Source organism: Anabrus simplex, chromosome 2 (assembly GCF_040414725.1).
Source record: "Anabrus simplex isolate iqAnaSimp1 chromosome 2, ASM4041472v1, whole genome shotgun sequence".
NCBI classification, from domain to species: domain Eukaryota; kingdom Metazoa; phylum Arthropoda; class Insecta; order Orthoptera; family Tettigoniidae; genus Anabrus; species Anabrus simplex.
This window is the reverse complement of record NC_090266.1, coordinates 8,994,818-9,009,141: the sequence shown is the minus strand read 5'-3', so window position 1 is coordinate 9,009,141 and position 14,324 is coordinate 8,994,818. Positions and strand designations below refer to the sequence as shown.

Genomic DNA, 14,324 nt, shown 5'->3' with positions numbered 1-14,324 from the left:
GTGAAAGATGAAAAGTGACTACTAGAGTACTAGTGAGAAAGACAAATGTGAGTTCTCAGCTCAATTGGAAACGTTGGCAGCCAGAAACGCAGAAGTTTTTACCTCACCATGGTTTGTACTGACTGGAAATTGGTTTCGTTTCAGGTAATGGACTGATGCACAGTGATGTTTCCCCTTGCTTCAGGCGGTAAGTGAGGGTTGTTTCATTATTATTAATTTATGTATGAAAGTCACACGCATTACAGCAAAATTAGAATATACCATTAAGGTCTGTATGACTGCCAATGCAGTTATATGTGTAAACAAAGTATGCAAATTGCTATACAGGGCGAATCAACTGAAGCTTGCACCCCAAATATTTCTGATTGGACGCTGCTCTCGATGTGCAGTTTTAATATAAATGAGGTGTAATTGTAGACCACACACAGATTGGAATACGTATTATTTCAGAAAGTTACATTTTCAAATGGACCAACAGCTAGGGGCAATAAAATAAAACTAGAAGAAATTATAATGTAAATGTACAAGTACTTTATTAGCTATCGTAGTTTGAATATTGTAAAAACCGACATTAGGCACTTACGTTGATTCTGGAACAATCTCAGTGGGATATCTATGCCGATTCTAGACCAGTCTTGGTAGGTACGTTATACAGGGAGGGAAATTTATAAAGTCCTCACATGACGCTGGCTACGTGTGCGGGCTTAAAGTTAAAAGGGCGTTAACCTCACGTGACGTGCGGTTTGCTTTGAACTGACCTTTGAGCGTGTAACGTCACAGGGCATAGCTATGACGTCACAAGCTCAGAAAATTTGATTAAGGGACGTGGCAATTACGTCACAAACAGGGCGATTTGAAAAGTGGTCGTGGCTGACTACGTGTGGAGGCTTAGAACAGGTTTCGACCTTAATGGGGGCTGATGTTTAAGAATGCATGCTTCATCTCATGTGACATCATAACCCATCAATGGCTACGTTCCAGGCTTAACCTTACAGGCTCGGATTCAACAACACAGTGGCTTTAACTCAACAGACGTGATTATGATGCCTAAGATTGCAAGCTTAACCTACTAGGCTTAACCAAAGTAGGCAGGATGCTGGCTATACACTATTATTATGGGCCTAACTTTAAAGAGCTACCTGAAGGGATCATACTTTGTATTTAGGATCTATAAAATTAATCTGCCTAAGTTTCGGGAACTGACGCAATGACTATTTTCAAGACTGCTGCTCTACACTGGGCCTAAAGTATACCCCAGGGCTCACTAATTTTAAATTAGTGCCTTTTTTCCGGCCTAAGTATTCGGAACTGAGGCAAGGGCTAATATACACTATTCTTATTAGGCCTCACTTTAAAGCTCACAACTTGTAACTTAGAACCTATTTGTTTCATCGGCCTTTGTTTTGGAAACTGATGCCCGGGCTACTAGCCAAGGTGGCTCCTCAGCAGTATTCAAGACCTCGGAGTTGAGCTACTGCGAATATACATTGTTGTTATGGGAGTAGGCTAAAGAGCACTGAAGGGTTAAGTGGTTCTAAGGGGCTAAAGGACTAAGGACTCGGAGGAGAAGTAGGAGGTGGTCGTTGATATGAAGGTAGATACAGATGAAGGTAGAGCAGGTTTGGAGGCTGTGCGGATGCTGAGTTTGAGGTGGAGGCGGAGGAAGAGGTTGAGTTTCAGTACGGGTGGCTGCGGCTGTTGAGATGGATGCGGATGTGGAGGTGGAAGTTGAGGTGGAAGAGAAGGTAAAATTGGAAATGAGGTGGAGTTGGACATCAGACTCGAAATTTTAATCTAGAGCTTCTTTTAATGCGTGGGACACGATAGCGGGACTGAACATGTTTTATACTAAGGTCACGCTGTTTTGACATGCAGTGGTCACTTGGACATGATTATGCATATTTAGACTTACTCGCTATTCGCTATCAAGTTTTATATATGTTATGAGTGGGAATATTGTACTTTGTCGATAAGATATTGCGCTATAGAGGTTCATGCTTCTTATTTCTTTATGACAAAGACACTGATAGGAAATACATTCGTGTTTACAAAGGTAGCTGCGTTGAATTGCGCTATGTTGTGGGCACCAAAATTCATGAGTTCGGTATTTATTCCCTCATTATTTGCAAAAATATGAAGATAAAAAGCAGACGCAATGGATCAGAAATAATTTTGGACTGCTGTGGGAAGAAAACTATATTCTTTATCGCATTCTGTCTATAATTATGATAGCTTATTTGTTAGGAGCAGACCAAGCGTTTGTGAAGTATTGTGAAAAGAAGTAATGGCTGCGTGAGTATCTACCGTCAAAATGTTAATTTATCGATCTGCATAAATCAGGTGCCCATTATTTCAAACTTTTCGCCAGAGGAATAGTACGGGAATGATCAGACGCTCCTTACCCCTTGTGTGTATATTCTTTGATTGGTTGTGCAGAACTGCACGCCGAAAAAGTGCGACATTTACAAATTGTAACGTTCAGAACACATCAGTGAGAAAACAACATTTGCAGAGTAAAGACATCATGTCATTCCGGACTGATACTAAGTGCAATGCTATTGTAAAGTTTTGAGCTTGCAATAAGACACTAAACACTTTCACTGAAAGCATTCTATTCAATTTAGATGCGAATGCTGTAAATAAAATTTGAGAGAAAATACCCCCTGAGTGGACACAAGTCCCTGTTCTGTCGGAGCTTTAAACTTGAGGACTACATCATAAACAAGTAAGTTTATCTAAGAGACCCTCAAAGAGACAGTGTCGACTGATTAAACGGTAACTAACGAGCTGACTTCGCCATGGTTGCGAAAAGAGCAGGCAAGCAGACAGAGAGACGTGCAATGAGAAAGTGAGGAAGCATGCTGGGCATGGGCTCATCAATAAAGTAATTGAAGATCTTCGCGGAATAAAGATGCAAGCAACAAAATCATTTTTCAGGAGAGAGGGAAATGCTTTGTGCGGTTCATTTCATGGTGTATACTACCTGAACCAATTGCATTGTTTCAATCAATCAATCAATCAATCAATCAATCAATCAATCAATCAATCAATCAATCAATCAATCAATCAATCAATCAATCAATCAATCAATCAATCAATCAATCAATCAATCAATCAATCAATCAATCAATCAATCAATCAATCAATCAATCAATCAATCAATCAATCAATCAATCAATCAATCAATCAATCAATCAATCAATCAATCAATCAATCAATCAATCACTGATCTGCATTTAGGGCAGTCGCCCAGGTGGCAGATTCCTTGTCTGTTGTTTTCCTAGCCTTTTCCTAAATGATTTCAAAGAAATTGGAAATTTATTGAACGTCTCCCTTGGTAAGTTCTTCCAAACCCTAACTCCCCTTCCTATAAATGAATATTTGCCCCAATTTGTCCTCTTGAATTCCAACTTTATCTTCATATAGTGATATTTCCTACTTTTAAAGACGCCACTCAAACTTATTCCACGCCATCTCTCCGCTGACAGCTCGGAATCTACACTTTCATCTTCATAGGGAATACCGTAGTTATTGTTGGTGTGTCCTATAAAGTGTTTTTCTATGTAAGGAGCAAAGGGGGAACAATTGGTGTTTTTAACTGATCTCGATGCTCTAGCGTAATTATAACTTCAGACAACGAAGGTAGCTCTTGTTTTGATGTAGTAGGTGTTTCTGAAATGACATTTTTAGTTAAAACTTAACTATCGTATTGATAACAAAGAAAACTCTGAATGTGCAACCTATTTTCCTAACAGCGAGACTTATTTACCTCTCTCAAGTAAGTGAGGCTATAACCACGGAACGTTTCAAAGCATCTAACGTTAGGCTTTTTGTCTACGTAGGCTGCTACCCCTCCACACCAGACTACTAATGTGTAGACAGTGTGCACGTGAACCTTTGCAGTGACTGACAACTCTGAAGGAAACGAGACAAGTGGATCTCACCGTAAGTAGTGAACAGCAACAGCTTCTTTGCACAGAAAACAGACATAGTTTAAGATATATTCAGAACTTAGATTCGTAAATATAATTTTTTTTCAAATTTCAATGTTGCCGGGGCTTCTCAGGCATGCTATCGATTCGCAGCGATGAGTCAAGAAGTGAAGGGGTATGGAACCTTATCAACCAAATTAAAATGGTTATAGTAAAACCAGTCATCGTTTACATAATTTTGTAAATAATTAAACAAGAAATATTTTGTTACTTCAATTTAAAAATTAGGTGGTAATAGTAATTCATTTAATACTGCTATTGGCTTTAGGTTTTTCGGTATTCGGAGACCTCGAAGTGCTGGAATTTAATCCCTCAGGAGTTCCTTTACGTACCTGTAAATCTACCGACACGAGACTGACGTATTCGAGCACCTCCAAATACCACGGGACTGAGCCAGGATCTGAAGGCGAGCGCGACCCGGAACTAGGGGATGGACGTGTTTAACCTCACCCTGCCTGGTGAGGTGGTAAGGGCGTGGTCGGTTCGCCCGGAAAGGAGTGGGTTCGAATCCCCGTTAAGAAATGAGATTTCCACTTCTGGAGGGCACATTCCCTGAGGTTCATTCAGTCTGCTCAAAAATGAGTACCAGGATAAATCCTGGGGGCAAAGGCGGCCGGGCGTAGAACTAACCATTCTACACCATCGATTAATGATAGTGGAAGCCTTTACTTTCCACCCCTTGGTGGGCCTTCATGGACTGTACAGAGATGACTTGGTTTTTCCCCCTCACCCCATCACATGTTAGTAGTATAGTACTGCCGATTATGCCCTAAATTCCAAAACCCCATGTTTTATATGGGAAAACGCTATAGCCATAGATTATTGTATTTTATTTTTTCTAAATTTTTCCTCTCAGGGAGACGAATTGCACACGACTTATAATTATTTTTCTAGTAGAAAATTAAACAAGGGCTGTTGCTGCTGATGCGGAGAGGACGAAGCAGACTAACAATTCTCGCCACCCACTGCATGATCACCAGGCTGAAGTCGAGAAAGAGCCAGGACTCAACCACTGGAGTCTAACCGCATCACCAGGTGGAAGAGCATGCTGCCGTCTGATACTCCTGCAAAGGAAGAGCTAGCTCCAGAAAATGACCTGTCCTACCCTATTTGGAGATCACTTAATCGTCTTAGGGTGGGCGTACCTCTCTGCAAGACCAACATGCAAAAATGGGCCATACTTCCAGCTGATCGAGATGCATCCTGCGAGTGTGGTGTAACACAAGATCCGAACCACCTGCTCATCTGTCCTCTACTGGAACATCCCTGCACTACACAGGACCTGATCGAGACGAACAACAAGACCATCGGAGGTGCTATATTTTGGAAATGCTGATCGGACACCGAATGATGTTGATGGTTAAAAAAATAGTAGAAAAATAATATTTAATAAATGGCAAGTTTGCACAGGTTGAAAACGAATGAGGTGAGAGAAATAGCCAAAGAGCGCCAATTAAAATGATGTACCAAGCTGAATCGGAACGAATATTAATAAATCTCATCTGTTCTAGTTTTCCTTTTCATTTCGCTAACGAAATATTTGTTGAACCGGAAGAAGAAGCTGAGACATGAACGACTTGGAGTAAACTTGGCTACAGTTGTTATTTTTGTTCTCCAGATGTGAAAATCCACACAACCACTTTGCATACCGAAAGAAGAGAATGCACAATATTTTAGTTGACTTATTTCACGCAAAGAAATTTCCGAGCCTCGACAGTATAAAAAAATGAAAGAGGTGTTTGAGGTCTTTAACAGCAACTACAAAGACAAGGCTCTACCCTATAAATTATTGTAGAAAAAGTAGCCGAGCTCTTGAACATTGAACACAATATAAAAATTAATGACAAGTTGAATAGGAATGACAAACTGTAGGCAGAACTTTTAGCCATGAATCCATTTGAACAACTACAAAGGAAAAGAAACTTGAAGCGTACATGGAAAAGCAATTTAGGTATTATTGCAAATGCACCAACTGGTGGAACGAAGACATTAAATTGACGAATATTTGTTGAACATTAAATTTAAAAATTCTTACTTAGAATGATTTTCTTTCTTGCATCTTCTAATGAACTCAACCAAAGAAGCAAAACATACAGTAATTAACTCAAGAATGCTTTGTAGTTTATTCATTTGTGCTGTTTAAATCTTCTCTGTAAGTAGTTTATGTTAAGCGTCAGAGATGAGATTCTTCTTTCCGTACATATTGACATACATCCGTGTGTTGGCGGGTGTAGCAGTATTAAATGTAGCGCACAACTTCATATCTGTTTTCGCAGCAGTTACAACATTTCTACGCTTACTCATGTTGATGATATAAATAGGATACGATTGAATATATTAACGAGGACTGATGTCTACGTCTGAGTTTAGTTGCGTAATTCTCTTGAAATCTGTAAACGGATCGTAAGCTTTTAGAATTGTTTTGGAGAGTCAAGATTCCAAGATTCCTCTGGAAATATTTCATCTCTACCGTATTTCACACATATGTTTTGTAGCTGGACAAGGTCGAACCGCGATGATTCGAGCAGTTGATTTCCCTTTCTGTTGGTTTGGAAAGCAACAAACATAAATAGAGGCTGATCAAATTCTATAAACTGATAGTAATTGGTGACGTCTATTTCGAAGTTTCTTTTACCAACAATATCAGAAAATTCGTGCGCTTCTATTTCGGGGTCTTTGTTTGGCACCATAAGGTTATTTTTAGTTTTTTCATTCAGTGGGAATGAATGCTACTGATAGCTTTCAATTTTATCCATTTATAGAAAATAAAATGTGACGTCATCTACATGACTCATTCGTCAGGATGTACAGTTTCAGATTTTAAAGGATGATCAATGGTTAGTTCTCCAAACATGATGACATGCACATGGATGGGCATTGCTTTAATTCCTTCATTCACCTTGAAAACTATTTCATCACCGGATTGAACTCAAATGACTTACTAACATCGATTACATTTTCTTTTTCCCTGTTTTCTTTATGAGTAACGAAAACATCAAAAACTTTCTTAATATGCCAACAAATGTGCTGGCATATGCGCTCCAATTTCACTCACCTATTTTCGGCTACCGTCATCCATCTATGTTCATATACTCGCCGATACTTCATTCATCTATCCGGCCTTGGACTTTCTCTGCTGCCTCGCCGTGCATCCGTCCTGGTGAACTGCTGACTACACACTGAGTCTCCTCTGGGTTACGTCATCCGCTACGTCAGTGTCCGATATTTCTCGACGTTTTGTGTACTTTTTCCGGAACTTTCTGCAGCGGTATAAAGGCTTCCCCCACATACTCGGTCTTCAGTCCAGCACTGATTCCGAGTGTGGTTGGAGGGTCGTCTGAGGACTTCCCAGTATTTGCTGGGAAGCTCCACTTCTTTTATTTGCTGTATTGGGTGAGCAACAGAGTATTTATTTTATAATTACCACTATTATTCTTCTCCTATGGATTTTGGAGTTATCTTCATTGCTGTGGCCGGTTTTCTTTTAAGCCTCATATGAGTGATATTTTTCCTTAACAACTGAACATCGAGTAATATGCAATTTCAAGAGTTGGTGAGTGATTGAACTTGTGGCCTGGACGGTACAACTTATCACATAAAACTGTTCCTGCATTTGGCAATGTTTATACTCAGGCGACTCCCATTATTGTGATCCCCGTCCTTGGTCCTTCCCGTGCCTTTCTTCTCTCTTTGTTTACCTTTTTGGAAATCTGTGTCCATATTCTCCGAGGCTTATAGGTTACCATGTTCATTTGATTAGTCACGTATTATAACTTGTAAATGGTCTAGGGATTCTATTCTAATGTACGTCATTCACGATGAGTGTTTTCTTTTGTGTGTCAAGTTACAAAATTTTGAGTTGTAAAATTTAAAATTGATTTCCTTTGTAGAAACAATATACTGTTTTGATTAACCTTTTCTTCTTATTATTATTACATCCACTAACCTCCAATTGGTCCCAGCTCTTTTCTCCTTGAACGTCTTGTCAAAGAATCTTAATCAACCAATACGTTGTTGCTATAAATCGTCACAAAATGGTAGCAGAGTAACTCACCTGATTTATTTACTGTTATCTTTTTTCAATTTTTCTCTTTTTTTACTCTTTGTTACTGTGCTCTCTTTTTCAACATGGCAACTTTTTCCGATAATTTTCCATTAAATTCTTCTGATAATTCTTTATATTTACCCCCGATTTCCCGGTCTCTACCTAATCCACCTTGTGCGGATTTAATTACTTTTGATGACACTTCGCCCTCAGAACCTTCATCCACCATTTGTTCGTCTTCGCATTCTAACACTTCAGACTTATTTGATCAAGACCTAAAACCAAAACTTCAAAGTACCACTTATCATTTACATCCTGAATCTTCTAGGCCACACACCTCATCGCCTATTTCTCCAAATCCACTCATTTCCACATTAAATTTAGAGATTATTAAACAGTCATTAACACAAGTGTCTCCTTTAACTGATACAAATCCTCGAAATTTAACTATATGGCTATTTTTTGTCCGTAAATTTCTTAAAATTAACCTTGCCCCATTTTCTCAACTCATTAGTTTATTAACGTCTAAAACTACTGGACATTTAACGAATTTTTGGCTTGAAAATATGGCACATTTTCAGGATTGGGCTCAATTTCGCACATGTCTCCGTAATTACTTTCTACCTTATGAGGTACGTCATACATTGAGTTTGGAATTTGTCCGCTGTCATCAACGTTCTGACGAACCTGTACACGATTATTTAGACTCACTTCTTACTTTTAGTGATGTCCTTAATATCGCTAATAATCCATCGGACTTAATTTCAATTGTTACATTTTATGCTGTGCCTTCTTTCCGACAACTTCTTCAGATACATTCTCCCCCTACCTCTTTGCTACAATTGTATACCGCAGCACAAGCTCATACGACTTACTCGTATGCAGATATTTCCTACTATGCTCGTGTACCACCACCAGTCTTACCTTCTGCTACTACCACTCTCCCGGTGTCATTATCATTACCAATATCTCGTTCTGTTACAGTCAGTAAACCTATTATTTGTTACCGCTGTAGAGGTACAGGACATATAGCTAAATTTTGTGCCTCCCCCATCTCGGGAAACGCCCCCAACCCCCGTCCGTAGGCAGTGGACGCGTTCAAGGGGCAAATCTGCCTAATCAAATACATGCTTTTCATCACGACACCTTTACCACTCGGCAACCTTTTCGATCTTCTTGCACTAAACCGAGCGTAAAATATCATTCTCACATTTTTTGCTCATTACCCAGAACTTCACATATTGTAGTCTTGCTCCACAATATTCCTACTATTGCACTTTTAGATTCTTTTTCAACGACTTCGTTAATTAGTTTAGAACTTTTCCAATCTCTTCAGACTATTTTTTCTCATCTTCAACTTTCTCAGTCTTCCCTTCGTTGTACTTCTGCATCAAATAATCTACTTCAGACCCTTGGGCAAGTCAAGCTCAACTTAAAAATTCAACATTTTTCGTGGACCTATTCTTTTAATGTTGTAGAAAATTTATCATATCCATTAATTCTAGGATATGATTTTTTTCGTCATACTGGTTTGGTACTTGATTCCTTTTCTTCCTCTATTCGTTTCACCTTTTCGGATATTAGGATTCCATTAGTGAATTGTTCTGATTTCCCTCTTTCACATCTTCCTTCGGTTCGTAAGGACTATGTGTATTGTAATCGTTCTCAGTCTGCCCAACTTGATAATTTGTTAGTTGAGTTTTCTGATGTTGTAACCTCAAAACTTGGAACCGTTTCCAATTTTCAAGCTCATATTGATCTCACTGATACCACGCCTGTTCGATCTCCCCCGTATCATTTGAGTCCGCCCAGAATGAAAATTCTTAATCAACTTGTAGAGAAAATGCTGGTTGATAATACCATCGTACCTTCCACTTCGGACTATGCCTCTCCCGCGTTCATTGTTGATAAACCTGACGGGTCCTTTAGTTTTGTAGTTGATTATCGTAAAATTAATTCTAAGATCCTCTACGATGCTTACCCCAGGCCTAAAGTTCAAACTGCGTCTCAACATTTTTCCAATGCACAGTATTTTTCCCTTTTAGATTTCAATTCGGCCTATAATCAAATACCCTTAGATGATAGTAGCTCTAAATATACTGCTTTTATTACACCTACCGGGCTGTATCAATTCACTAAAGTACCTTTCGGATTAAACCTTGGCTCACAAATCATGCAAAGATTTGTTGACAATCTTTTTTCTGATATAAAATATCAGTATCTATTTCCATATGTGGATGATCTTTTGATTTATAGTCCTGATTTTGACACTCATATTAAACATCTTCGTGAAGTACTCTCTCGTTTACGTTCTGTTAATCTTACCGTCAATCCTTCTAAAATTATTTTAGCTCAGACTTCCATTACATTTTTGGGCCATATTCTGTCCAATAATGGCATTTCTGTTGATTCGGATCGGGTTTCTGCAGTTGATCGTATTCCTCCACCGAAAACTTTGAAGCACTTGCGAACATTCTTAGGTATGGTTGGTTTTTATAGTAAATTTATCCCTCACTATTCTCACATATCTGAGCCACTTAATTTACTTAAACGAAAAGGCATGAAATTTCACTGGGGAGAACAGCAACAAACTGCATTTATTTCTCTCAAATCTGCCTTAACCAAAGCCCCTGTTCTTCAAATACCTGACTTTGATTCACCCTTTGAAGTTTTTACGGACGCCTCTGACGTTGCTGTTGGAGGAGTCTTAAATCAAAACCGAGACGGTAAACTTCTTCCTATTGCTTATTTTAGTCGCTTGCTCTCGCCTACTGAACGTAGGTATTCTGTTTATGAAAGGGAAGCATTAGCGTTAATCCTCACTATTGAGCATTTTTCGGAATACCTTGACCATCGGCAATTTCTTGTTCAAACTGATAATCAGGCCTTATCCTGGTTACTGAACAACGCCCCTAAAATAGGCAGGACCGGTCGATGGCTGCTCCGCCTTTCTCGTTTTAAGTTTTCTGTAAAATTCGTTTCAGGTTATCAAAATTCAGTCGCTGATGCTCTTTCTCGCCTTTTTGACCAATCTCCCCCTTCAACTTTAGATCATCTTCCTTCTTATGAAATCAATGCGATTTCTTCTCTTATTGATTTTCCATTATCTTTTGACTCTTGTCATCAGCATCAATCTACCGATTCTTACTGTAAAGATATTAAGATTTCTCTTTCTGCTACTAACTATGATGGACCTTTTCGGATCCATAATGAATTGCTGGTTTTTAAACCAACTCCTAAATCAACCCCTAGAGTAGTTATTCCTTCCCCTTTACGTTCGATGCTGTTTCAGTATTATCATGGGTCTCCTACAGGGGGACACTTTGGGCGCGCTAAAACTTATTCTCGGTTGGCATCTCAATTCCTTGGCCCAGTATGCGTAAGGATGTCTTTACTTGGGTTAAATCTTGTACTTTATGCCAAAAACACAAACCCCAGAACGCATTGTCCTTTGGTGCTCATTCCGCCACACCTTCTACTTATCCTGCTGAGAGGTATTATATTGATGTTGTCGGACCTATCACTAAATGCATATATTTTTACTCTGCTTGGTGGTTTCTCTAAATTTTTGATTTTGCGTCCGTTGCGTACGCTTTCTGCTGAGACTATTATTCGGCTTTTGAATGACCAAATTATCCCTATTATTGGTCTACCGAAATACCTAGTTTCGGATAACGCTACCATTTTTACCTCACACTCCTTTTACAACTTTTGCTTTATGAATGGTATTAACAAGGTCTTTACCTCCCCCTACCATCCTCAAGCCAATCTCGTCGAACGATATCATAGAAATTTGAAAGTTCTATTGTCCATTTTTCATTCCGAAGATCAACGCCATTGGGATTCTGAATTACCTGCCTTTGCGCTAGCACTTAATTCTGCCATCAAAAACTACACCTCTTTTTCCCCGGCGAAATTGTTTTTGGGTAGAGATTTGCAAACTCCTTTAGATTTAACATGGGATCTACCTTCTTTGCTCCTTTGCCCCCCTAATCAAGTCACTCAAGCGGAGTGGAAATGGGCCTTAACTAAATTGCACCTGGCACGGGAAGTCCATCGACGGGTTCACGACCGTGGGAACCATCCATCAAAACTTAAACTTTTAGATAAAGTACTGTTAAAGAACCATCCTCAAAGTTCCGCGAGTGATCATATATCTGCTAAACTTTGCCCTCGTTGGACAGGCCCTTTTTCAATCATTCGCTTCTCTACTCCGGTTTCTGTATTATTACAGGATGCAAATGATCCTTCCATTGTTAAAAAGGCCCATGTTTCGCAGTTGAAACAGTATTTTCAGTAATTTCTTTCTTTTTCTTTTCTCTTTTGCTCTACCCAGTGACCCTTCAACCCCACCCGGGTCAACTGGACTCTCCCATCTTGGTGAACATTAGGGAATGTTCCCCGTCTTTTGTTTTATTTTTTATATATTATGTAAAAAAATACCCTAGTCCTTATTGTGTTTGTTTATTGTAATTTTTAATACCCCCCTACCTTCCTTGTGCCTTTATTATTTGTTTATTTAAACTTTGTTTCTTGCCGAGTCTGCTTTTGTTCCAGCTCCTCTTTTTCTTCCTTCCTCTTCGCCCGTCGCCATTCGTCGGGTCCATCTTGACTTCCGGAATCCTTCGGATTCCTGGCCGGCGGGAAGCGTGGAAGCGTGCTGGGCCCTTAACCCAGAGGTCCGTGGATCGAATCCACGCTCTGCTACCATTTTGTGACGATTTATAGCAACAACGTATTGGTTGATTAAGATTCTTTGACAAGACGTTCAAGGAGAAAAGAGCTGGGACCAATTGGAGGTTAGTGGATGTAATAATAATAAGAAGAAAAGGTTAATCAAAACAGTATATTGTTTCTACAAAGGAAATCAATTTTAAATTTTACAACTCAAAATTTTGTAACTTGACACACAAAAGAAAACACTCATCGTGAATGACGTACATTAGAATAGAATCCCTAGACCATTTACAAGTTATAATACGTGACTAATCAAATGAACATGGTAACCTATAAGCCTCGGAGAATATGGACACAGATTTCCAAAAAGGTAAACAAAGAGAGAAGAAAGGCACGGGAAGGACCAAGGACGGTGATCACAATAATGGGAGTCGCCTGAGTATAAACATTGCCAAATGCAGGAACAGTTTTATGTGATAAGTTGTACCGTCCAGGCCACAAGTTCAATCACTCACCAACTCTTGAAATTGCATATTACTCGATGTTCATTTGTTAAGAAAAAATATCACTCATATGAGGCTTAAAAGAAAACCGGCCACAGCAATGAAGATAACTCCAAAATCCATAGGAGAAGAATAATAGTGGTAATTATAAAATAAATACTCTGTTGCTCACCCAATACAGCAAATAAAAGAAGTGGAGCTTCCCAGCAAATACTGGGAAGTCCTCAGACGACCCTCCAACCACACTCGGAATCAGTGCTGGACTGAAGACCGAGTATGTGGGGGAAGCCTTTATACCGCTGCAGAAAGTTCCGGAAAAAGTACACAAAACGTCGAGAAATATCGGACACTGACGTAGCGGATGACGTAACCCAGAGGAGACTCAGTGTGTAGTCAGCAGTTCACCAGGACGGATGCACGGCGAGGCAGCAGAGAAAGTCCAAGGCCGGATAGATGAATGAAGTATCGGTGAGTATATGAACATAGATGGATGACGGTAGCCGAAAATAGGTGAGTGATCGTTACAGTACTATTAAAGAAGGAGAAGAAATTCGATATCTTGGTGTCACTTTTAACGAAACACTCACCTTTGGTGCGAACACTTCTTTAAAAACCTTGCACAAGAAGTTAGATGCGCTTACAGCTTCACCTTTGTTAAAGGCAGATCAAAAGTTCATTGTTTTGAACAAAGCAGTCAGCCCTACTCTCGTGTATGTTTTCAGACCGCTGAAATTAGACAAGTACCGCTTAGCTTCCTGAAAACCGCCGAAAAATGGTAAAGAGCTCCCTAAAGGAAATTTTGCAATTACCCGCGGATTCACGCGATAGTGCTCTGTATTCTGATTTAAGATTCAAAGGCCTCGGACTTTTCAAAGCAACCTGGGAAGTACACCTGCAACAAATAAGTGCGTGCAACGCTCTTCGCCGAGCCAGCAATACCTACGTTTTAAAGATGCGTGATCTGACATCCGAAACGACGCATTGTCTACAGGCCCTCAACATCACAGATATTAACCGATTCTCCAATAAAGGCAGTGACCTTCCAAATCCAAGAAAAATCCGCCAAGAACTAAGAAGTCGTTAAAGGCAACTTGGTGCTCTTTGCCT

At 39.6% G+C, this 14,324-nt stretch overlaps 1 protein-coding gene across 2 annotated transcripts in view; it reads left to right on the top strand.

Moving 5' to 3' along the window:
• LOC136864958 (lachesin) overlaps window positions 1-14,324 on the top strand; it is a 1,585,794-nt gene that overhangs the window by 93,919 nt on the left and 1,477,551 nt on the right. For both annotated transcript variants that reach the window (XM_067142366.2, XM_067142365.2), the window contains exon 2: window positions 145-187. In XM_067142366.2, coding sequence (XP_066998467.2) covers window positions 166-187 — 22 coding nt within the window. In that variant the 5' untranslated portion in view covers window positions 145-165. The remainder of the gene's footprint in view (window positions 1-144; window positions 188-14,324) is intronic.